Raw genomic sequence first — 25,715 nt, 5'->3', positions numbered from 1 at the left:
TCTCCATCTTTTATTGTCACCTGTTGCTCCTGAAGTGCAGAAACTTTGATTTTCGAGCGACAACCATCAAATTTTTTTAGGAAAAAATGTGTAATTTTCTGCTTGTAGCTCCTTCAATGTGAAGATACACATGAGCTACTGATTGATCCTTGATCCAGAAGGTATTGATTGATAGATTTAAACTGAAATGATCACCTTTCTATATCTTTTATTGTCATCTGTTGCTTCTAAAGTGCGGATAACTTTGATTTTCAAGCTAAAATGTGACCTATTTCCTGCTTGTAGCTCCTCTAAAATGAACATTTGCTGCTTTTCTTTGCCACACATGGAAGCAAAGTGAATAATTTTGCGCTTCAGACGACGTTAAACAGAATCTCCAGAGAGCTGAACCTGAAATCATGTTTTCGTTTCCATGCAGGTGATGAATTCAGCTGAATCCAACATACGTGTGCTGTTTATATTTGATTTAATTTATTAAACGCACAGACGGACGTACAGAAAACAGTCCTGCAGCTAATTCACTGTCATTAGTGGTCAATTAAAGCGCTGTGACTTCACCGAGCGTCTGACTCTTTGATGCTGCGGCTGCTGGCGAGACCAGACGCCATCTTGAATTCATTTGCAGGCCGCAGTGTAAACACAACCGGACCGCCTGCTTCCTCCTCCTTCTTCTCCTCCTTCTGCTTCTTTTACTTTCTTTTTACTTTGATTTGTTTGTTTTCTCTCTAATTTGCTTTTTTCGCTTCTTTCTCTCCGTTTCTTCGTGCAGATGGAGCTTCTCGGGTTTCATTTTTAAGCTCAGATTTGTGTTTTTGTTCTATTTTTACGCTGTTTTCTTCCCTTTTTCCCTTCCTTTTAAGTTTTTCCATCACTACAGACTCTTTTATTCCGTTCTTTGTGATTCATGATGGTTCCCACCCCTGTAAAGTGAATCATTTTAGAACTGGAGCCTCGACTCTGACTACAAGTGAATCAAACACGAACATCGAGATGTTAAAACCTGATTCAGCAACAACTCCAGTGCAAAAAAAATGAATTAAATAAAGTCAGAAATCAGTAAAATGTGTGAGATTCAGCCGTGATGAAGCTGAAGATGAAGATGTTGTAACTGGGTTAGTGCTGAGGCAGGACAACGGTAAAAAATAGATCAACATTCTGCCGCCTGAGAGGAAACTAAAGGAGGGAGATTCAGTGGAATCAGAGGAAACAGCATTTATAGACCGGAGAAGCGTTTTAAACTGTAGTTTTTTGGATCGGTTTACTGTTATTTTGCATATTTTTATTGTGATAATGAGGTGATAATAATGAAATCATAGAAAAGAAATCTTAATTTAGATGTCAACTGTTAAAAAAAGGCCAGATATCGTTATTTTTATTAATGGTAATTTGTTGTTTTACAAAATTAGACTGTAAAGTTACACGATCTGACGTGTTTAAATCAGCAAAAAAAATATTTAAATTATTTTTTGGACATTTTTTAGTTTTTTTTACTGTTTTTTCTTTTTAAATTGCAGATAATAACGAGTTATAAGCACAGAAAAAAGTGTTTTTTTTACATTTTAACTGAAAAATTATTGTAAAACAATATTTACAATATTTGACTGTAAAATTATGTCTTTTTTTATTGTTTTTGACAACTTGTTTTACAGATTTTCTCCCCCTTTTTTGTGAAATTACCAATAATAACGAGTAAAATCACAGAAACAACATATACCACAGGTAAAGTTATTTTTTAAAAGGTCAAAATTGTCAATGTGTACATTAAAAATATATTATTTTAGATTTGTATTAATTTATATATATATTTTAATTTGTTGTTTTGCAACAATTTATTGTAAAAAAAAAAGTCATTAAAAAAGTCATTTTTTATTTTTATTATTCAATGTATTTTATTTATTATTAAATAAGTAATTATTAATTACTATTGTTTGGCAGAAAAATTGTGTTTTAAAGATTAAAAAGAAGAAATATTTTGTTAATTTACAAATAATATCAAGTAAAATCTCTGAAAAAATTAGTATGAATTTCCATTTTAACTGTAAAATAAGCAAACCAAAGAATAGAAAGAATATTTTAAAAATGTGCAAAATGTCTGCATTAAAACTCATGTCACATACAAATAGTAGTTATTTGTTTTATAAATATATAATCCTAAAATGACACCTTTTTATCGGCTTTAAATCAGCTGTAAATATCTTTATTTAGCTAATATTCACATTTTTTTCTTGTCTTTAAACACTACAGTATTCTGTTTTCTGCTCCTCTTGCTGCCAGATGTTTGTTTTTTAAACTTCTTTGTGTGTGTGAAGCTAAAAGTGACTCAGATTGTGTTTGTGAGGATCCATTCATCTCTTTTCCCTCCTTCAACTGAACGTCTACAAACTCTCCGTCCAGATTATCTTCCTCCTCCTCCTCCTCCTCCTCCTCCTTCTTCTTGTACTTTTTTAATCGCTCACCTTCCCTCCGTCGGCCTCCTGGAGCTCCAGCCTGGATCGGTCGACCCCCCTTCAGTCGCAGGTGCATCACAGCCAAGCAGCTCTGAGTCCACTTGTCTTCACGTGGGGGTTTCTAATCACGCCACAGGAAGCCGCAGCTCCAGGGAGTGTGTGGCAGCGTGTGTGTTAGTGTGTTTTTTAGTGTGTGTTAGTGTGTGTTAGAGTGTGTTTTAGTGTGTGCTAGAGTGTCTGTTAGTGTCTTTTAGTGTGTGTTAGTGTGTGTTTTAGTGTGTTGGTGTGTGTTAATAGTGAGCTCAAGAATGTGTTTCGGTCCATGAAACTCACCGAGAGTGTGAGGAGGAGGAGGAGGAGGAGGAGGAGGAGGAGGAGGATTCATGTTTTCAATTACACAGTGTTTCTGCAGATGTGAGCTCCAGCTCTGTTCTTTCTGTCTGACAGGAGTTTAATGATTTTTTAAATTTTTTATATGTGGGACTTTTCAAAATGCAAAGAAACAGATTAAATTTTTTCAAGCATTTTATTTTTTCTTTCTCTTTTCAGTGCTCTGCTGCTTTTTAAAATCCAAACTTCTTGTTTTTCTGATTTGGATGCATTTTATTTGTTTGATTTATTACTGATTCATTGTCCTGTTTTTTTTAAAACATCTGTATTGTTTTAAAAATGTTTTATATCATTTTTTGGGACTCAAGAATCCCTTTTTTTATTTCTGTTTCATTGCCCTTTTTGCAGTTTTTAAAACATCTGTATTGTTCTTCAGATATTTTTCAATTATTTTTAGACTCATGAATCCCTATTTTTTAGTATTTCTGTTTCAGTGTCCTATTTTTGTTTATTTATCATATTTTTTCTTTTAAATTATTTCTTATTTTTTATATTGAGCATCTCTTTGAATATTTTTTTTATTTTTATACAATTCATTTTTATATATTTGATGTTTCTGTTTCTATTTTTTTAGCCTTTTTATTTTTTTAAGTTCTGCACAATTTGTTTTAATTTTTAGCCTTTTATTATATAGAAATATCTACAAATATACAATATTGTCTTTCTTTGTCTTATTTTTCTTCTTTATTCCTTTTTTTAATTAAGGCATCTGCTCAAAATGCTTTTTGTTTATATATTTTTATAAATACACATTTCTCCTTCTTTTTGTGTCTTTCTTATTTTTCTGCTCAAAGTTTTTTACATATATATATTTTTTGGATTCATGAACCAAAAATCTACTTTTTTCTCTTCTATGAAATGCATTTAGGTTTTTTCTCAAACATCTGTCCATTTGTACCATATTTTTCTATTTTTATTTTATTTTTTCCTTCTTTTTGTGAATCATAAATCCTTAACTGTGCTGCATTTTCCCTCCTTTTTTATTTCTTTGTTTTTTCTATTGTTATCCTGTTTTTTTCTCATTTTTTTCTGTTTTTGAACATCTGCTTTTTCCTTCTTTCTTTCCCTCTTTCCTAATCTTTCGTACTTTCTCTTCATTCGGCCTCATATGGAGTCAATTAGACGGCGCTGCTCCAAACTCTGCATGCGTGTTAGTGTGTGTTTTAGCGTGTCTTTTAGCGTGTGTTGGTGTACATCTGGTTCGCATTAGTGCAATTGCAGGTTGCTAGAATAAAGGGCTCGGCTCGGAGGTGGTGGGTGGGATTTCCTTCCGCTTTCTCACACACACACTCGCGGCAGCAGCGTTTCTTTTTTTCCCTCCATGTGTTTTGAATCAGGAACATAATTAACCTTCAGAGGATTCCGAGGCCGCGGCTCAGATCTCTGCTATAAAAATACATCTAAAAAACAGAAAAAAACCACCACTACTACCCCCAAAAAAAGAAATGTTTGATCCGTCCGCGGTGCGTTTGATTCCCACGTCTACCTCCGTAAAATCCAGTCTCCAGGTGGACGCTGCGCAGGAGGGACCCTTTCCCTTTATTAATGCAATAAAGGAGCAAATCTTCACCTCTGGGAGAATCTGACACGAGAAATGATGATTCAAACGCCTCGTATTGTTGCTGCTTTAAATCAGTATTTGCAGCGTTTTCTCTGTTTGTGCGACGGTGAATAAAGATGAGATGAAAGCAGCCCGTTGGAAATGAGAAACAAAAGAGGGGAAAAGACTGGAAAGGCACAGGTGCAGCCGGCAGTGTGTGTTAGTGTGTGTTGGTGTGTGTTAGTGTGTGTGTGTTGGTGTGTAGTTGTGGTTGTGTGTCTGGCGAGAGGTTTCGTGACTGCTCCTTTGAGTGTTCACATTCCAACACATCTGCTTTGGATGAAGCGTGGTAAACTGTGTGTGTGTGTGTGTGTGTGTGTCTTTATTCATGTGTGTGTGTTTTAAGTGTGTGTGTGTGTGTGTGTGAGACAAAACAAGAAAGGAAAATATTTAAGTCTATTCATTGAGTTAAACGTGTTTCCTGCAGCATCCACCGACCCTTCATGGTTAAACCACGTCCTCTGTGACGTTTAAAAGGAAACGTTCTGTTTGTTTATATTACATTTACTTCTAAATTTGCCTTTTTTTTTAACCAGTTGTTGACCTGTTAACCCCAAAAAAACAGCAGAAAAGCTTCAAATTTGCAGTGAAGAAGTGGCATTGTGACCAAAATCTTGACTTTTTTCCAAACTCTGACCGCATATCGTTGGTGCTGAGCTTCTGCACTTCCCATGATGTGGAATTAACGTGTGAAAAATGAAAACAGGTGAAGATTTGAGGGCGTAGCAATGAAGAAACCAAACATGGTTGGAGGTTCTGATCAGATGTCTTTGTTAATCTGTCAAAACCAGGAGAAAATGTTGATCTTTAAAAAAAAGACTAATTTGGATTATTTGTCAAGCTGTTGATGTTGTTCTTTAACAGAAGAAAGTCAGCAAATACTCACATGTACTTTTCAATCAACCAATCATTTACAGGGGGTCCTTCTGTTCCTGTGGCTCCACGTAAGTCGATTTTTTTGCCGTAAGTCGGAACACTGGCGAACATTTAAACAAAGCTGTTGTGTGTATCACGATATCGATCAGTTCTTTAGAAAAGTCACGTTCTGAGCGTTTTATTCTGTCTAATTTCAGTTCCATGGAGATGGCTTTCCTTTTCTTTAAAGCACTGCCATCAGAAGACTCTGACTTTTGCTTGGGAGACATAATGAAGGGAAAAAAATTAGTGAATGTAGCACAATCCAAGGTGACGTACAACCGGAGAATGTAAACAAAGCCGTCTTACAGCTTACTAACTAGTTCCACGTAACTGGTTCTGACGTAACGACAAAACGCCATAGGTCGGAAATGTCGTAAACTGAGGACCCCCTGTACACTACCGCTCAAAAGTTTGGGGTCACCCACACAATTTCATGTCTTCCATGAAAACTCCCACTTTTATCCATGTGCTAACATAACTGCACAAGGGTTTTCTAATCATCAATGAGCCTTTCAGCACCATTAGCTAACACAATATAGCATTAGAACACAGGAGTGATGGTTGCTGGAAATGTTCCTCTGTACCCCTATGGAGATATTCCAGTAAAAATCAGCCATTTCCAGCTAGACTAGTCACTTACCACATTAATGATGTCTAGACTGGATTTATGATGACTTTAATGTTATCGTCATTAAAAAAAAGAACAGCTTTCAAAAATAAGGACATTTGACCCCAAACTTTTGAATGGTGCTGTATATATTCTCTGACATCAGTCACTAAACAGTGGTCTGTCTAGTGTTTTTACAATTTTGTAGTCTTGTTGGAATGTTAAGTTAGAATTATTACACCCAAATAGTGTCTTAAAGTATCCCACAATGCACTGAGAAAACAGCTGACGGTCGCTAAACCAACTATATGCGTCATCATGCATTGCATTGAAGGGGAACACTGAACGGACAAGAGAGTTTATTCAGGTTTGGTGGCGTTTCCACAGATTTCTGACGCTATTGTATAATATTAAGAGACAGAGTTAAGAAGGTTTTAGAGTGTTAAGAAGCATTTTCTACAGAATATATCTTCTTTATGTGTAGCTTGGTAGACAATGACAAGACTAATCTGTGAGTTATGGTGCAGAAATGTCTAAATTCTCAATAATTCATATCAATATGTTCAATGGAAGCATGGCAATGAATCACAGCATATTTTTAGTCTTTATTTTTGTGAAATACGCCTATTAGAATATGAATTTATCTCAAAAACGACATTTGTTTCACTACTATAACTGATATCGATCTTATTTATTTATTTATTTATTTCATAGGGACAGTACATATTAATGAACACAAGGGTAAATATGCCAGATTATAGCCAAAGGCTAATTTCCATCTGATCTGTTCTGTTTTAATTGAGCAAAGACATAATTTAGATTCCAATAGTGTCTGAAAATGTTCCTTTAGCCGAAGAACTCCCTACATAGTTACTTATGTAGTAGTTTGTGCCTGGTGTTTTAGCAAACCCTGAACCAAGTAACTATGATTCCTAAACTTGAAGGAGTTTCTAGCTGGTAAAGTGTAAAATGCAAACGTAAACAGGTTGTTTTGGTGCCTAAACTCAACTAGAAAGTGGCTTAAAACTGAAATTAAACAACAACAAAAACTAAAACTTAACTCTTAAACTGATAGTCTCGTCTACCGGACACGAACTCTGATCTTCAGGGAAAGTCGCTCCAACTTGCGGTTTTGATGGTTTAGTTGTATAAGAATGTAATTTTGTGTCGTCTGTGTTTTTTCATTATAGTAATAGACAGTCATTAAGTTTAGTCCACGCCTTTAAATGAGAAAGTCTCTTGTGCCTTCTTTGTGTCTCTTTCTAAATGCCATCGGTTTGAGTCTGAAGAGTAGCTTGTTTCTGCCCTTTAATGCTCCGCTGAGTCTGGTATTGATCTGCTCACGTCTTGACTCTGAAAAAGAAAAGAACCGTCGCTGCCAGATGTGGCTGTTTCCTGTTGGTCCAAAACTGCTGCTGAGAAACATCTCCGACAAGTTCTCCAATAATGAAGTGCTTGTCTGGTTAAAATTAGCTTTCTGAACATTTTCCGGTTGGTTTAGGCCCCAAAGACTCCTCAGTTAAACAGACAGCAGCGCATCGTCTACATAGAGCTGTGGATTCATAGAAATGTTTACTAGAAAGCATGATGGTGACGATGAAAAGCGGCGTTATTTGGACTTTAAAAAGTCACCAAAGCAGTAGTACTGAGAGGAGGACCACCCAACAACTTCATTTTTCTGGTCAATATCAGGAACTGTTGGATAAAAGCCTGAATTTTTCTCTGTTACTTCTCATCATGTCACTGATTCAGACTCTGTAATATTGGACAAATCGATCAAATGACCTCTGATCATAGATGACCTAACTTGTGTGTGGCTGTAAAAGTTCAATGAAAACTCTTATTTTTTTCATTTTTGTCACCAAATATCTCATATTTGAAATATTCTACACGTTTAGTTTTGAATTAATGTGAAATGTAGCTACTTCTGCATTATTTATTTTTTTATTACTTGTGCTCAAAGATGGAACTTTTCAAGATATTTATCCACATTTATTGGTACAAGATGGTGCTAAATTTGGTTTTGGATTGCCGTGAAATTTGCTGCAGACATTTAAAACCTGTAAAGGATGAATTCTGAGGACTCCACTGCCAAGTCCTGAGATGTCGTCAGAAAGATGCTTCAACATATACTTGACAGATTGGTTTAAAGTTTAGTACAAGGATTCAGGATCCCCAGAAGATGTTGACCAGATAGTTTTCACTTTTTCTGTAAAATATCTCAACATTTACATTATAGAATAGCACAAACCCTGGGCAACACCAGCGCTAACAGTGTCGTTAAGTGAGATTTCTTAAAAATAACAGAATAAAAATGTGCATCAATCATTTTTTTTCCGCTTCTATATGAGAGTTTTCCAACTTTAGTAATTGTTTCACTTTATTCCAGCAATATTTGTTCAGTTAAAACGTCCATTTGCCCAATATTTTTGGTATTTTAACTTGGCGTTGTAGTGTAGTTTGTGATTAGCGTGCAAAAACTAGCATGCTACCATGCTAAGCTAAGGTGGGGAACATAGTAAAGATGACAGATGTCAATTATAAACATGTTTCTTTCAGGAATAATAAAGTTTGATCTAAATTGTGATTGTGGAATGTTAGCGTGCAGCATTAGCATTGACCTCAAGTACCACAGTGACTGAGAAGCCTTATGGAGCTGTTAGCATGGATGTAGCTTCACAAACTCGCCTCATTTTGCATCTTTTTTAACCACAATCAGCTCAATGTAACTGAATTCTCATGAAAATGGTCTCATCGGGTGTAGTTAGTTTCAGGTTCACTTTCCCTTAAAAATGGCAGACATCTTGGTTAAGGAGAAGAAGAAGAGCAGCAGAAGCTAATTCCTTCCTGCTTTCTCTCGTCTTTTCCCCCCTTCGGTCCTTTTTCTCAGCAGAGGTCCAGTCTTGGAGGTTTTGAACAGATGCTCTCCACATTTGGACACAATAACTGGGAGAAAAAGAAGAAGCATCAAACGCTGAACAAAGACTCCCTTTTTTCTTCTTTTTTTTTAGCATTTTTCTCTCTTTTGTTTCCGTTTACTGTCTTTTTATGTGAGTCCAACTTTTAGCATTTCACTCTGTTCTATTTATTGTTTTTCCATTCGAACAAAAGCCTGCAGCATTTCCATCGCTGTCAACAAGTTAGAAACACTGCAGAGAAAATAAAGTCAGTTTTCACCCCTTTTATCCCTTCATGGACTTCACTTCTGTCACGTTATGCAATGTATTTACTTTATATAGTAGTTGTGTGTGTTAATACAATATTATTTTACTTAAAGTGACACTTTTACCCTGAGCTAGAGCAGAAATGATTCTTTAATTAACTTTTCTGCTGATTTTTGTGACTTTTAATTAGTCTTTTCTTTGTTTTTTTGACAATATATTGCAACTTTAGAGGAAATAAATGCGTATTAAGTGACATTTTGTGCAGCTTTAAAGGCAAAAACGGTGCAAAATGCAAACTACTGGGTGTTGGATGTTCTTTCTGTTGAGTTAAATGTGTTTCTTGCCTTTACAACTAAACTGCATCCTATGTGACATTTTAAAGGGAACTTTCTGTTTGTTTGTATTAAATATGCTTCTAAATTTGCTATTTTTCTACCGATTGTCGACCTGTTAACCCAAAAAACAGCAGAAAAGTTTCAAAGTTGCAATAAAAAAAAGTCGTGTTTCAACCCAAATCTGGACTTTTTTTTAAAATCTCTAACCAAGTAATGCCAAACCTGAATCGAGTTTTGACATTAACGTGAAAAATGAAAACAGATGAAGAGTTTAGGGTGTAACTATGAAGAAACCAGTTGTTAAAATGTCCAAAACAGGAGGAAAATGTAAATCTTTACAAGAAAAAAAATGGACTAATTTGGATTATTTGTTAAACTGTTGATGTTGATGTGACTTCTACACCAAATTACAGCAGAAATCATCCTTTAATTAACTTTATTTGATGAATTTTGTGACTTTTAATAAGCAGTTTGGTGCTTTTTCTTTGTTTTTTGTCAATCTATTACGACTTTAGAGTAAACAAATGCAAAATAAGTGACATTTTGTGCAGCTTTTAAAGGCAAAATTCAAACTTTTGGGGTTGGACGTGAGTCTAAAAGCACCTGTTTCTCTGTTAAAGTGAATATATTGGAGGTTCTGTGGATTTCTGCTGATTTCCACCTCGACTTCAGGTCTGGTAGTGGCACAGCTGGTCGCTGGGAGTGAATCTGGAGAGTCTGGAGTGTTGTCGGCTCCATGAGGAATCGGTTTTCGGTGGAATGCGGCTTTTTATTTTCTGCTGTTGTTGCCGGAGGGCGGCGCTGAGCGAAGCTTTGATGAAATCTGTGATGTTTTTATGTTCTGTGAAGACCCTCTGGATCATCAGAGCGTTACACAACCGTTCTGTCGACGTTCTGCTGCTGTAGATCATCTCCGCTGGTCTCTATTATCCGTCAGTGTTCAGTCGCAGCAGGTTCAACAGGTTCCTATTAGGGTTCTACTGGTTCCTATTAGCAGATTTATTGCCCTGGATTGTTTTTTTGTTGCGCTTGTTGTGTGGATTCTGCTGCTTCACGTGTTTTTGTAGTCTTATTTCACTGATTTTTTCCAAAAATGGCTCCACTTTATTGAACTTTCTTCACTTCGGCTTCTATTCTGCTTGTTCTGTTGGTGTTTCCACTGTGTTCTCTCGTGTTTTGCCACATTTTTCATGTTTAAATGCATTATGTTTTATTGTAGTTTCGCACAGATGAATGTTTAGTTCTGTTTTTTGAAGGATTTAAAGTGAGTAGCTCATTGGTTTATTGGTTTTTTAATGGGAATTGCTGTTGATGTAGCAAACATTTCACACAAATATGTGTTTTTAGGTCAATTTTTCTTGCATCTGATCAAATATAGAGATGATTCCATTGGTTTCTGTCTTGGTTTAATGTCTCATTCACAATATTCCTTTGACAATTTTCTACTGTACCCTTGTATTGGGATAAATAATGGTTTTCTGTTGTTTCCATTGTGGTTGATGGCTTTTCAGGACCAGTACGGACTATTATTGATCAAGGAGGCCCATTACCAATATTTAAAGTCGATGCTTTCAGTAAAAAGTCACGTCTTTCTCCAAAATGAACGACAGTGTTGGGTTTTAACCACAATATCTACAGTATATTCGATATTTTAGGCACTGTAACTTATTATATTGTTGTTTTTTAGCTTTATTATCACATTCATTAGGTCTTAATATGTATTATATCCAAGCAAAGTGATATTTTGTACACATTTTGTTGGGTTTAATCCCCAATCTGTAAATTATTCACTTATAATCACACCATAAATAACGCTAACTGCAGTGTTTAGTCCTGTTAGGTTACTTTTGCACTAGTTGTCTTAAACTTCCAGTGTAAATTTTTTTCTTCCCATTTATTTGTTGAATTAGTTTTCCTTTTTTGTTGTTGTTGTAGTAAAGCACTTTTTTTAATTTTCCAAGGTGGTACGTCAATAAAATTAGTAGGTTAGGTTTTATTTATTTACCTTTTGCATATATCTAAAAGTTAAAATCTAAACAATAAAATATTATAGATATTATATAAAACTCAGTCATTTAGAATCATTTTCAGTTCATTCTGAACAGATCTGAGTAATTTTGGACAATTTTTTGAGTCATTTTGGGAAAATATTTGTAATTTCTGCCAAATTCTGAGTAATTCCGGACAAACTTTCTGCAATTTTGGATCATTTCCAAGTCATTTTAGTCAAATTCTGAATAACTTTGGATGATTTTAAAGCGTCTTGGACAAATTTAGTGTCATTCAGCAAATTGTGACTGATTTTGGATAATTTTCCAGTCATTTTACACTATTTTCATGTTACTCTGAGCAAATTTTTGTCATTTAAGGTCATTTCTAAAGAATTTTCTGTAATTCTGGATCATTTTCAAGTCATTTTGGACCACTCTGCTTCTAACCCCTCATATTCTTTAGCGTTATTGGGCTCAAAACCACAACAGTGGCAACAAATAGAGAAAGTAGCAGTAGCAATACACTTAATTTATTGGAAATCGGGTAAAATATGATGATGAAATAACGATAATGAAACGTTTCCAGGACTCGGAGTAAAATTCTTGTCGTCACACAACGTAAAACTTAACTGGTTTCATTAAAACCTTCCTGTTGTGCTTCTACTGTGGTGCAGATCTGGATCTAATGCCTCTATCGCTGCTCTGAGACCTGCTTTGGCTGCTTCCTGCTGCATTTCAGGGCTCAGAAACTCTTTTCCACACCTTGTCTCTGCTCTGGGTTTTATTACAGGAATCCGATTAGATTCGCAGAGCAGCCATTGGAAACGAGCGGTTTTGGTGGGAAGATCCGCTCGTTGTGGAGGGTTATTGATTGCGGTTGGAGGTATTCCGACGCCGCAGAGGCTTCCTCCGGGTGCTCAAGGCCGAGTGTGGGAATGCTGATAATTGTGCAGGAAGGGAGCTTGTTATTGCGCCTCGTCGCATTCTTCAGAGCCCAACGCTCTCTGCACCTGTTCCCGTCCGTCTGCAGCCTTTCGTCACCAGCCGAACAACACAACTCGATGGGAAAATATGCCTGCGACCGCGTGAGACATAAATCTAGATGTCCTCGTGTTTGTGTCGGGTCAATAAATGTGGTTTTATGATCAGAGCTCGAGGCGGGCTCTCAGAGGGGAGGAAGGAAGTTCGAGGGGATTTCAGTTTGGCTCTAATGACATCCACAGACACTGAGGGGGTGACTGTGGAGGATTTGGACGCTCCAACTCGCGCAAGGTGCATTGTGGGACGGTGCTCGACCTCTCCCAGCTGATCGGCTTCGGCTCGCATCTGTGCATTTGCGAGTTTTTGCGCGGGAGCGTGGGCGGGTGTTTCCTGACCTCGCCGTTCGATTCCCACAGTTCCCAGTGTTCCCCGCTACTCAGATGTCCCGGCGGTGTGTTGGCGTCGCTCCGTGACTCAAAGCCGAGTCGATAACTTTTAGTTTTAGCGGATCGTTGCTTCATACATGTGTGTGTTTGCAAGTTTGAGCTTTTTAGTACATTCTTAAATCTGTGTTGGGGAATTTTCAAAAGAACTTCGACAGTTGCTGGAGTTCGATGTCAAGTAAAAAAATGAGTTACAACATGCAAAACCAAAAAGAACAACAGCAAAAAGTTGTACCTGTGTTTCTCAGTTGGATCAGTAGCTCCACCAATGAATTCTGGCTACATCTTCACTCGTATGTTTGCATTTTAACACTGAGTTCTACTAAGAAAACAACTTATATTTACTGGTGTTGGTGTTGAATTGAAGCTGGTTTTGGTTGCTTAGTTGTATAAAATCCTACAGAGGAAGAACAATGATGGGCAAATATCTTTCTTTTTTCTATATTGAATTGTTTTTATTTCATTTGTATTTTTTTCCAAAGCCTGTGTGTTTGCAAATGTGAGCTTTTTAGTCCGTTTTTTAATGCATGTTGGGGAATTTTGGAAAGAACTTTTCTACCATTTTTTTAGAGCCAGTTTCTGGAGTTTTAAGTCGAGTAAATGTCCTTTAACCCTTTACGCTTCAGTGCGTCGCAGGTGTACCGCCGGCGGTACACCTACTAATTTGCATAGGAATTTCAAGAATGTCCGACGGCTGCAAACACGATTATACAAACACTATACACCGATGGAAAGCTTAGATTCTCATGAATCCGCCGGTATAAACCACTTTCAGATGCGATTACCACAGCGGGTGAGAAAAACACATTTGTCCGACAAAAACAAATATTCATCCATCCGTTCTCTGTACACGGCTTTAACATACACAGCGCGACTCACATTTCCGGGTTCATTATTACACACAGAAAAAAAGATTCCACAAAAAACGGCCATAATCCAACCTTTTACATCCAGACAACACAAGCCAATAAACTATTTTGTCCAAAACATGTCCTGAAGTCGGTATAAAATCCACGAATCGGTCGTTTTCAAGGAAATGCACCTCGCGATGTGCGTCCAATATTCCCTGTATTTTTCGTCTTTTTTTAATTTAAAAATAGAATATTAGCGATTTTTTGTACTGAAAACGGCTGGAATTGACTGAAGCTTAAAGGGTTAAATATTAATTCAGATGCAAGATGCAAAAACCTGCATTCCTCAGTTGGATTAACAACGAAACCAATAAACTTTGGCTACATCTATGCTCGTATGTTTGCAATTTAAGACTGAGTTCCACCGAGAAAACCCCTTATTGTTGGTGTAAGCTTGAAGCAGGATTTGGTCATTTAGTTCTACAAAATGCACAGAGATTGTCTAGTTTGGAAGAAGGTCTTGTCTGGTGTCAATCCTATCCTCATTTGGATTGGGTTTAGTCTTGCATTACTGACTCTTGCTGATGATAGTTCTAGGTAGTCAAAGTCCAAAAAGCTCTGAAACCAGTGAGTACTTGAGATGCCATGCGAGGGTTTCCAGCGCTGGAACCATCTTCTTTGCTGTGGTTAAGCTTACCAGTCAAATTCTGTGCTTTTCCCCTGTAATAGCAACGTGAGAGTCCTCATTTAGAAGACCTGGGTCCATTGGTAGCTGTATCCCCGTATTAGGTCTGTCAGAGTACTGATAACCGATAACTCCTGGACATTCCCGTACAACATGTATAAATGAGCTCTTGGTTCGGTGGGGGCAGAAGGAGCAAAATGGGTCAGGGGCCAATCCCATCTGGTGTCTAATTCTTGGTGTTAAATTTGCTCTATGGCAAAATTTCTCTGAAAATTTCATTCTCGTCTGTCCAAACATACGCCGATCGTCACATAACTCAACCACGCTCCTTGGCGGACTAAAAACTTTGGCTACATCCACCTTCATCTGTTCTATATAACTGAGTTTGTGCTTTTAATTCATCTCCTGAAGTGAAATTTCGCCCTCAAATGATAAATTGTTTCTTGGAAACAGTCACCAACTTTGTGTTTGTTGCAATGTTTTCCAAAAATAGCAGCACGATGAGGCTAATTTTAGACTGAATGCAACCATTTCCAGCAGCTTTTATCTTTTCTGTCCACGAAACTAGACGTTATTCTCAGTTTACAGGTTTGTCTTTATGGCTACTTACAGAAACCAGAGAATCCTCAGGGATGTGGAGGGGAAAATAAATTAAAAGTCGTTAAGTTTCTGTTTGACAGAAACTGTTTTAAGCTGCTTTCTGTTTCAAATAATTTCTCTCTGGGAATTTGGGAAGTGACATGATGGGTTTTTTTTGTCGCTTTTTTCCTTTTATTTTCATAAGATTCGTTTCTCCTCCACATCTGCGTTCCAGCCGTATGCAAATGCAGGAGCGTTAACAAAGCGGCTCGTGTCTCGGGCAGGATGGAGGTCGGATTAGGTGTAGCTGTGAGCTCTTCTACTTCCAACAGGAATCAGTCACAGGCGGAGAGGAGGAAGAACACGTTCAGCAGCTGTTCCAGGGTTTGCGTCATGCAGCGGAGAGCTAGCGTCATGGCTGAGCGTTCGCACGCTATGCACACACACACACACACACACACACACAGACACACACACACACACACACTGAGGCCTGCTGTGGGATCCCAGTCGAAGGAATGACCAAACACAGGCTGAGTGTTGCTGAAGAGCAGCGTCACCTGTTCTGAGTGATGACAAGCTGCCGACTAAACTCTGGTCCTTTGTGTTGCTACATGTTTGCTGCGTGTTTGCTGCGTGTTTGCTGCGTGTTTGCTGCATTACTGCTGCTCTGAGGAGAGGCTGAAGGCCAACGCTTTGTTCTTTTAGTCGCAAAAACCTGATTTTACTGAGAAAACGTTGTGAAGTTGTGCATAAATTAGGATCTACTTTGTGTTATAGTCACTGCTAGAAGTGCAGCGGTTACCGTGGTTACCATTGTAGTGATTGACAAAGTACAAAAAACTTTATTTGTACTGTCATGTTTTGTTTTCATAACCTATTTTAGACAGGAAATTTTAGAGGCTTTATGATTTCTCTCTTTAAAAATTAATTAACTAAAATACACACAATATTTTTATGTTCTTTTAAAATGAAGTTTTGCAACTTTGCATTTAAAATATATAAAGTTCTCGTGTTGTTTACAAAGCAAGAAAACTACACGATATAGATTAGATAGAAGTTAATGAACTTTATTTTTTTTAAAAAATCACAAACATACAACAACCAGCAATAAATATATAAAAAGATTGGACTTATTTTTCAAAAGATATTTTTAAACTAAATTAAGCAAAAAATAATTATTTTTACAATTTGCAAATTATCATTTGTATAACTTTAAATAATTTTTAAAAAATTATTTAACAAGTTAAATATACAAATTTGAATAAATATCATATTACAAAGTAGCATAAATATAACAGATTTTATTTATTTTATTTGTAAAAAAAACTGGAATACAAAACACAAGTTACAGTACAGTAGAGGAAAAATATAATTAAAAAAAATTTAAATAAGTAATAGATTTGCTTTATGTTATTTATAAAAGAAAAACTTGAAAGATTTGTACGATATTTTAGGCTTATTTTTAAAGAATTCTTTAAACATATAAATTTAAATCCAACAAACTGTGTAAATTATTGATTTATATAAATGTAGTGGATTTAATTGGCAATTAAAAAAATTTAAATTTTTTTTTTACACAGAATAAGAGAAAATAGGATTTTATTTTTTTTATTTATTTATTTTTTTTACAAACATGTCTCTAAACATGTGCTGCCTTGTGTGTGTTATTCATTTTGGAAGTGACGCGTTCGTCCAATCAGCTGCAGGAAGCTTTGATGAATCAGATGAAGCTGTGAAAGTGAAACTGACTGAAGCGTGTTTTGTGTTTGTGTTGCAGGTGTATGCTCCGTCTGCCAGTACAGCCGACTACAACAGGGACTCTCCAGGTTATCCCTCCTCCAAACCTCCCAGCGCTGGATTCCCCAGCTCCTTCTTCATGCCAGGTACAAATCTCCCACAACCAGGAGGATTTACTCTGAGTTCAACCAAAATCACCAAAGATTCCAGTCATGCATTTTAATATTTACTGTAGCAGTAGCCAAGAGGAGACATCAGGAATTTAAAAAACACATTTTCAGAGGAGAAAACACCAAACTGTGTCTTTAAATCACCTACAAAACCAGCAAAGTGTCTATTTTTAATATATTTTTTTAAAGATTTACATGTTATTTGAAAGTTTTTTTATTTAATTGCAGATAATATCTGATAAAATCACAGAAAGCAAGTATTAATTGACATTTTAACTGTCTTTTTTTTTTTTTTTTTTTTTTAAATTTGGTAAAATTATAGATAATGTCCATGAAAATTAGTTTAAAAAATATCAGTTTTTAGATATTTGGTCTGATCTGAAAGAACATATTTTTAGAAATTTTAATGTTATTTTAAAGATTTTTTTTGAGATAATATCTAATAAAATGACAGAAAACAAGTATGAATTGACACAATAGCTGTTAAAAAAAACTGTAAATAATGTCCACCAAAATGAGTATTTTTACAAATAATAATAGATTATTTTATTTGTTTATGTATTTATTTATACTTGTATGTTTTTAAAGATGTGTTTCCAATTATTTCAAAGAAACTTTTGTCGTATAATGACTGAAAAATGGTAAAAATGAATATATTAATTTAAAACTAAAACTAAAACCGTGTATTTGGACAGGATTGGTCCTTCAGGTTTTTAACTAGAATTTAAAAGCAATTTCCTGTCTGTTTTATTTATTTATTTATTTATGCAAAAGTTGATTTGTTCTTGTTTTGTTAGACCATAAAATTACAACATTTGTTTGCTGTATTTATATGTAATATGCAATGCTACCATTATTTAACATATTTTATTTGAAAGAAAGAAAAATATCTTTAAAGGTTTTAATGTTATTTTAAAGATTATTTTGTTACATTACAGATAATAAAATCACAGTAAACAAGTATGAATTGACATGTTAACCTTTAAAAAACAGACTAAAACTGTAAATAGTGTACACCAAAATGAGTATTTTTACAAATGGTAATAGATTATTTTATTTTTTATTATTATTTTCTATATTCATTTCAAACTGTATTTTTATATCAACATTTTATAAATATTTCCAATTATTCAAAAGAAAAATTTTGTTATAAAATGATTGAAAAATGGTCAATATTTTAAAACCTAAAACCCTGCAGATGGACAGAACAGCTCCTATGGGTTTGTTCTGCTTTAAAGACTGTTGTTCATACGATGCAGTTTTAAGGTGGAAATACTCACGGTGTTGAAAGCTCATTTCACACATGATTTATGTTAAAGCAGCATTTTTTACAAGCTATAAACTGAACATTCACCATAAAGAGTGTTTAAAGTGGGTCCACAATGAATGAAAAATGAATTTACACCACATTTTTCTGACAAACTTTAGCGTTTTTTTCAGTCTATTGGCTCATCGCCTGGTTGTTTTCCACCTTAATACAGTTGAAATGCTCCCAAATAAACCTCAGAACGTAGACGTGGCTCCAGAAATCGGGTTTGTTCAGCACAGGCCTGAATTAACCGGGTTATTCTTGAAGCCAGGTGTCCCATTTCCACGCATGTTTTGTGAAATCAGCACAAAGTGGGTCAGATTTCTGAACCAGACGGATCTGGAAGCAGCTCATCATATTTTTATGAATATAATCATATAACATGGTGGGGAAGATGCCTACATCGTGAAATCACTGCTAGCTTGGAGGCTTGAGCTTTCCCAGGCGAACACATGTGAATAACCGCAGCAGCAAGTGATGACAAAATGAGATAATAAATAAAAAATGTCGACATATTAGTCCAGTAATATGGAAACGGTTTGACTATAAACAGATGTCGCTCAGCTTCATACTCTACTGGCCCCAATCGAACAACTCTGACTCCTTGGAACTTGTTTTTATCACAAACTACAGATATTTTTCAAGGTGTCTGTAGAATTTCAAACTGGTATATCAAATACTTTCCTAGATTTTCTTCTTCACCTTTACTTTTGACTGGATGCATCAAATATGGACGATGTTCTGACTCTACCTTCTCGATGTCTGCTTCTTGATCTTCTTCAGATCAGTTTTTTACTGAGTTTTGACTTATTTTTGGAAAGCATTAGATCTTAAACCTTTAGTTTGAGGTAAAACAAGTGTGTTTCGTGTGTTTTGGTATGTTTTTAGATGTTTTTGAAGAACTACTGTTGACATGACGAGTATACGTACCCTACAAGTCCTAAGGGTTACTTCAACAGTCCGTAAAGAGTCCGTTTGGACAGCAATATCTGAGGAATTGTTAGACTTTCTTTTGGGAAACATTAAATCTTAAACCTTCTGTTTGAGGTAAAACAAGGGTTTCATGTGGTTTTTGATGTGATTTTAGATGTTTTTTGTAGAACTTCTGTCGACACAGCGAGCATACGTACCCTACAAGTCCTAAGGGTTACTTCAACAATCCTAAATGAGTCTGAATGACAATATGTGAGGAACTATTAAATAGAAAAACCTAAATTTTCACTATTTTTTCTCATCATGTCTTTCATTCATTCATTCAGATCAAAAGAAATCTGATTATGGGCGAGCTGAAATACGGAAAAGAACTGAAGTCGCTCTAGAAAGTTCAGTCTTTGAGCTCATATTTAGAAAAAATTGATAATCCAGAAGTCAACTAGTGATATTTTCTGAACCATATGTAGCTACAGGTTACAATAATACAAAACTAAACATAAAGAATACTTTAAAAATGAAATACTTGGTCACAAAGATAAAAAAATAAATGTTTCTGTTTAACTTTAACATATTGTGACATGCGACTGCAGATTCAACTTTCATATTTCAACTCAAACATAATCAGACATTATGTGATGGCCTTGTCCAGTATTACAGATTTTGAATCAATGACATGATGAGAAATAACAGAGAAAAGTTCAGCGCTTTATCTTTAATAGTTCTTCAGATAGTGTCGTTCAAACAGACTCAGACTTCAATGCATCAAACAGTGCTTAAAGTGGGACAACGGGCAGTTTTCTAAAAGGAAAAAAAATTGTTTGACTTGGGAAGTATTTGATATATCAGGCTAAAACTTCACAAATATCTTTATAAACAGCTAGATTTTATGTTGTTCACAAATCAGGCAAATCAGAGCAGAAATAGTTCCTAAAATATGATGATTTATAATGAAATTATGCTTTAAAACAACCCATAATGCAACACTCTCCGTAGATGACCATATAGCATGTAATAGTCTGACCGCTCTTTACTTAATTATCAGTAAAATAACAATCATTTATGCATTAAAGTGTGTTTACAGTGTGACTGTACTTCTCAAGTATATCCTCTGTATTTTTGCCGCGCTATTAGCATGTTTTTCTGTATGAATCATCCACCAGAATGTTCTTTATTTTATTTAAAATGATGTTTATATTTAACCCATAATACTGAGTGGTGGTTTCTTTAGTTGTTGCTGTTCTTCCTAAAAGGACAACAGACATGAGACTGGTGCTTTTGTTGTTCTTGCTCATAGTTATTGCAGAAAGAGGATGTAGTTTCTATTAAAAAAGCCTACTTTTGAGTGTTTTTTCTTGACAGTTTGTCCAGAAAGTACGATAAATGACCCTGGTCTAGTGTTTGTGGTGGTGCTGAACGCTCTAACGTGTCCTCCTGTCCGTCAGATGGTCACCACAGTGGAGATCCCTGGACCAGCAGCAGTAGCAGTATGAGCCAGCAGGGTTACCATGGCAGCATGCTGGGAGGCGGGAACACGGCCCACAGCTCCGCCCAGAGCTCCTCCTACTGCGGGATCCACCCCCACGACAGACTGGTGAGCTTGGCTGTCAATCACAGACATCTACACTGTAAAAAAAATCATGTAAAAAAAAAAAAGGTGTTTTTTTTTAAACCTGTGTTTTGTAAAAGCAATTTACTGTAAGTTAACGTTTTTCCCTGTTTCTTAAATATTCATTAGCAAATTAGCAGTTAGAAAGATAAAAAAACAGGTCAGAACTGTAACCAGTATTCACAATAAAAATTTAAATTTTTATTATCTATAATTCTTTTTTGCTCACAGAAAAAATGTATTTTAAATTATATTTTATTCTTATTTATTCAACTGTGAAATTAGAATATTTTACAGCATTTCAATCAGCAAAATCTGTCATTTTACAAACATAGTCATTTTTAAAAGAAAAATTGTGCATATTATCAGTTAAAACCTATTGTTTAAATGCTATTCTACAGAGTTTTGTTAAACCACAGAGAATATCTAGTGAAATCAAAGAAGATATTATTATTATTAATATTATTAATAATACTAATAATAGCAATGTGTTTTAAACTGCAATTTCTTGTAATTTATTTGACCCTAAAACAGTGATGTTTTTACAATATTTAAATCAGCATAATTATTTTACATATATCTGCTGTTATTTGAAAGAAAAATTGCTTCTTTTCAGGATTAAAAAATAGTGCATATTTTTTACTGTTGTTGTATAGATTTTAGTGTTTTTTTTTTTAATCACTGATAATATCTAATAAAGTCACAGAAAATAAGCATTAATTGACATGGTGACTGAAACACATAGAACAAAGAGATGAAGCTTACGTTTGTCCAACAGAGCTGTACATTACACAACTTGTTTGAGAGCTTCAAAAAGTTAAAAATCCTGCTTTATTTTTTTAGTTTTTACAATTTTTTGACTAATAAATGGCTTAATTTGGGCAGTTTCTGTTTTTTAGAGTAACACACCATCATAATTGGGGCTTAGAGAGTTAAAAGCAGTCAAATAAAACCAGTTTTCTGTAATGGTGGAGGTGAAAGCAAACCAAATGCTTGAGTCTATTTGACCTTCTTTCTATATTTTAGGATAGAATTTGATATTTGCATGTTTTCTGTAGTGCATGGTATAAAGATATATACTATAGACACTCTTATGGATGCTGAAAATAGTAACTCCATGTCCATTTACTGGCCTTTTCTTAATATATACATTATTTATAAACATTAGAGTACCTTGTATTAGTTTATGGTAACCCTTAAAATCCTCATTCAGAGTTGTTCTTTCTTACAACAAAACTTAAACTGTTGAATAAAGTGACGACAAGGAAACATTGAGTCATTTCTTGGCAAGTAGATGTTAGATTTTTTGGGCACTGACTCCGAAAACCACATGGAAACAAAAAGTAGAACCACAAATAACTCAACTGTGGTAATTAAAATGAAAATGATGGTTCCAGTCATGGATCTATAAGCAACAAACACCAGTTAAATCTATCAGTAGTGACTAATGCATGAAACACTTTACAGACTCTGTGCAGAACAACTCCAACATGCTGGATTTTTCCAATTATCTCCAACTGGCTTGATTGTGTTTTATTGTCTGTGTCTTTACTGGAAGTTCCCATTTTCACATGTGGACACGTGACATACTTTTATACTCATATGAAGCTGTAAATCTGTCAGAGGATGGTTATACCTTAAAAATAACAGTAGCTCTGCGTATATTATGGTGTTAAACATTGGTGTTTGGTCTTTCTGCAGAGCTACCCGTCGCACTCGTCTGCAGACATCAGCTCCAGCCTTCCTCCTATGTCCAGCTTCCACAGAGGAGGAGGCGGCGGCAGTGGCGGCGGAGGGGGCGGAGCCAATCACTACAGCACCGCCTCCTGCACCGCCTCCACCAACGGCACAGACAGCATCATGGGTAAGATGCAAAACAAGACAAACTTTGTCGTCTTTAAAGAAGAGCGCAAATGGCATCCAAAATAGCTGCTGCCGGTCATTTTGCATGTTTTTTAGCGTGTTATTTTGCACATTTCCTCCTTAATTTTCTTAAATGTAACACATGTGAGCTGCTGCATACCTTGGAGATGAATAAATGTTAGCTTTACTGTGTTAGCTTTGTTCGAATAGACGCTGATTGATCAAAAAGAAGAGCGTCCACTTTAATTATGAGGCTCAAAGTTTGTGAAATGTGGTGTTTGTCTTTGTATTGACAATGAGATGCAATACCATCACATTTTTTTACTGTTAGCCCTCTGAAAATTGGTGATTCTGTGACATTTCCTGTTGTTTTGGATGGATTTTCATTGAATTTGGTTCCAAGTTCTCCTCAGGATGCTTTATTCTAGGTGCTATAAGGCGTACAATATCACTTTGGTTTGTTTGTTTTGTGGTAAAATTGATGTTAGCATTAACCACAGCTGTTTGTGGTGTTTAATGCTAATGTTAGCATGCTAAAACACTAACCGAAGATGGTTTGCATGTTAAAAATCAGCATGACACTGGGTACATGTTGGAGACATTCCAATATCACAAGTATGTGAGCATTATTTGAGGTCAAATGTTCATGTTTAGATGGATTTTACTTGAATGTTAAGAACAAATGTGCTTTTTCTGCTTACGGATACCAGAGCTGTAGACTTTAAACTCCAGATTGGACTCGGACTGGACACCCAACTTGGACTGTGAGACTCGACTTACTGACTTGACTAAAAAGTAAAAACATCCATTTATGACTTTCTGACTCGTTCAAATCACTGACTGGAAAGACTTACATCTTGACTTTACGACCACACTGACCTGAACTTGACTTTAACTTGACTTTAGACTTAAAAAAAAAACTTCAACTGCTCTGCTACAGGTAAACTTGAACTGTCAAAATGGCTGTTCTGAGTATATGATTCATCTTTTTTTCCGATGGAATTTTTGACTTTTTTTCTTATTTTTCCTCTCTTTTTTCCTTTTTTTTTTTTTTTTTTTGTCATAGTAGGCACTTTCACTGCTGTGTCTGTGTTGTGACTGTGGAAGAATCTTCAAATGCTCTACTCAGTTTCAAGAAAATCAGCAGAAGAAACTGCAAATTAACCGCTGAAGCCTCAAGGCTCATTCACCTACATACTTTTACTAATGGCAAATTTGTCACTGTTGGTACAATATTGACTCCTCTCAGTTTTATAAAAGGCCACTGTGTCCGAACTTACTTTTACAACCTAGATAGTTAAAATGTATATTAAGTTTAATCATTTAAAAGTTGTGTTTCAACAAATTACTTCAGTTTTTTCCTATATCAGGTCATTTACACAGAGAAAACCTCAGACAACTGCTATTATTCCATCATTGAAGTGTTTGACTGAAAACAGTTGCCTTCAGTATTAATTTATTGTTTATTGTATGTTAGAAAACGGAATTGTCCCACTAAGAGTCAAAAACCAAAATACGTTGAGTTTATCGTATAAGTATAAATCTGAGGCATTTTTGCTTTAAAATGACAAATCATGAATTAGCAGATTAAATAATTGAACAAGTCATTCCATTAGTATAACAGTAGTATACAGTAGGGGTCAGTAGGGACTCTACATCATTTATTTAGCCTTATGTCTTCATATAAATGATGGATTTTATCCTCCTAGTCGGAAAAATGAAGCCAATGTGAAAGTGACTTTGATATGCATTCTTGCTAGCGGCCAGCAGGGGGCGGCTACTGATTGCATAGAGGTCTACAAGAAACTGACCCAACTTCTCAGTTGATTTAGTGCTTCAGTAAACATTTTTCTAATGAGTTTATGGTCCCTATTGATAGTTTCATGACTGTTTGAATACAACATGATGTTTATTTTGTAAATTACAATCCCATTTCGAGAGAAATAGCCAATAATGTAAGGTACGCTTTAGGGTGGGGCTACCCTGTATTTGCACAATGCAATCCAGTACTGCCCTGAAATTCTAAGTTAGATCTGGTTTGAAAAAGCAAAAATTGCAACAACCTAATCCCAAACTTAGTCCATAAACCAACAGGTGATCCGTCTTTTACTTTGTATGCACTACTAGTTTTTTGGGCTAAGCTGAAGATAATACAATACAATACAATAACTTTACTTATCCTCGAAGGGAAATTAAATATAAGATAAGATCAGACAAGACGAATTTTAGCTTGTATTTGGCTTATCATTAGCTTATCTCCTAAAAGCTAAAGATAAGACCAGATGAGCTTTAGCTTATTTTTAGCTTCAGCTTATCTTCACAAGCTAAAGATAAGACCAGATGAGCTTTAGCTTTAGCTTATCATTAGCTTAGCTTTAGCTTTAGCATATCTCCAAAAGCCAAAAATAAAAGATGAGATGAACTTTAGCTTTAGCTTATCTCCAAAAGCTAAAGATACGATAAAAAAAGATGAACTATAGTTTTAGCTTTAGTTTGTCTTTAGCTTTAACTTCTCTCCAACAGCTAAGACAAGACAAACTTTTGCTTCAGCTTATCTTTAGCTTTAGCTTATATCCAGAAGATAAGATAAGACAAGATGAACTTTAGCTATAACTTATCTTTAGCTTTTCGCTTTAACTTATTTCCAAGAGCTAACACTGAAGATAGGATCAGACAAAATTAACTTTAGCTATAGCTTATCTTTAGCTTATCGCTTTAGCTTATTTCCAAGAGCTAAGGCTAAAGATAGGATAAGGCAAGATTAACTTTTTTGATCCTTCATTGTGAAAATTTGTGTTACAGCAGCTGGAAACAAATGCGGTAACGTTCAATAAGGCTCGAAATGAAGATAAAGTAAAGTCAGTGTACAAGGCGTGGTGAATTTACATGTGGATATGTACGTCTTGCAAAATCTACCTCAATTGCACTTTGTTGCGTTGAGCTTTTAGCCAACTTTACCACCTTAGAAAAGCATCAAAACTTGTACTATTTTGCAAATCTTTAATTTTTCTGCATTTCTACTCACATTTCTTGTGCGTTAGATAAAAACACAGTCACAGTTAATGCTTGAGAGGCGAGGTTTTCAGGTATTTAATGCTGGCTA

At 35.5% G+C, this 25,715-nt stretch overlaps 1 protein-coding gene across 9 annotated transcripts in view; it reads left to right on the top strand.

The window, feature by feature from the left end:
- The window catches only part of LOC110958083 (transcription factor 4-like), a 313,148-nt gene that overhangs the window by 234,618 nt on the left and 52,815 nt on the right, over nt 1–25,715 (top strand). For all 9 annotated transcript variants that reach the window (XM_051938852.1, XM_051938848.1, XM_051938849.1 and 6 more), the window contains 3 exons: nt 16,772–16,877; nt 20,586–20,734; nt 22,451–22,613. In XM_051938852.1, coding sequence (XP_051794812.1) covers nt 16,772–16,877; nt 20,586–20,734; nt 22,451–22,613 — 418 coding nt within the window. The remainder of the gene's footprint in view (nt 1–16,771; nt 16,878–20,585; nt 20,735–22,450; nt 22,614–25,715) is intronic.

The sequence above is a fragment of the Acanthochromis polyacanthus genome, chromosome 18 (assembly GCF_021347895.1).
Source record: "Acanthochromis polyacanthus isolate Apoly-LR-REF ecotype Palm Island chromosome 18, KAUST_Apoly_ChrSc, whole genome shotgun sequence".
Classification (NCBI taxonomy): Eukaryota; Metazoa; Chordata; class Actinopteri; family Pomacentridae; genus Acanthochromis; species Acanthochromis polyacanthus.
Note: the sequence above shows the minus strand (reverse complement) of the source record. Positions and strands in the feature narration are given on the sequence as shown.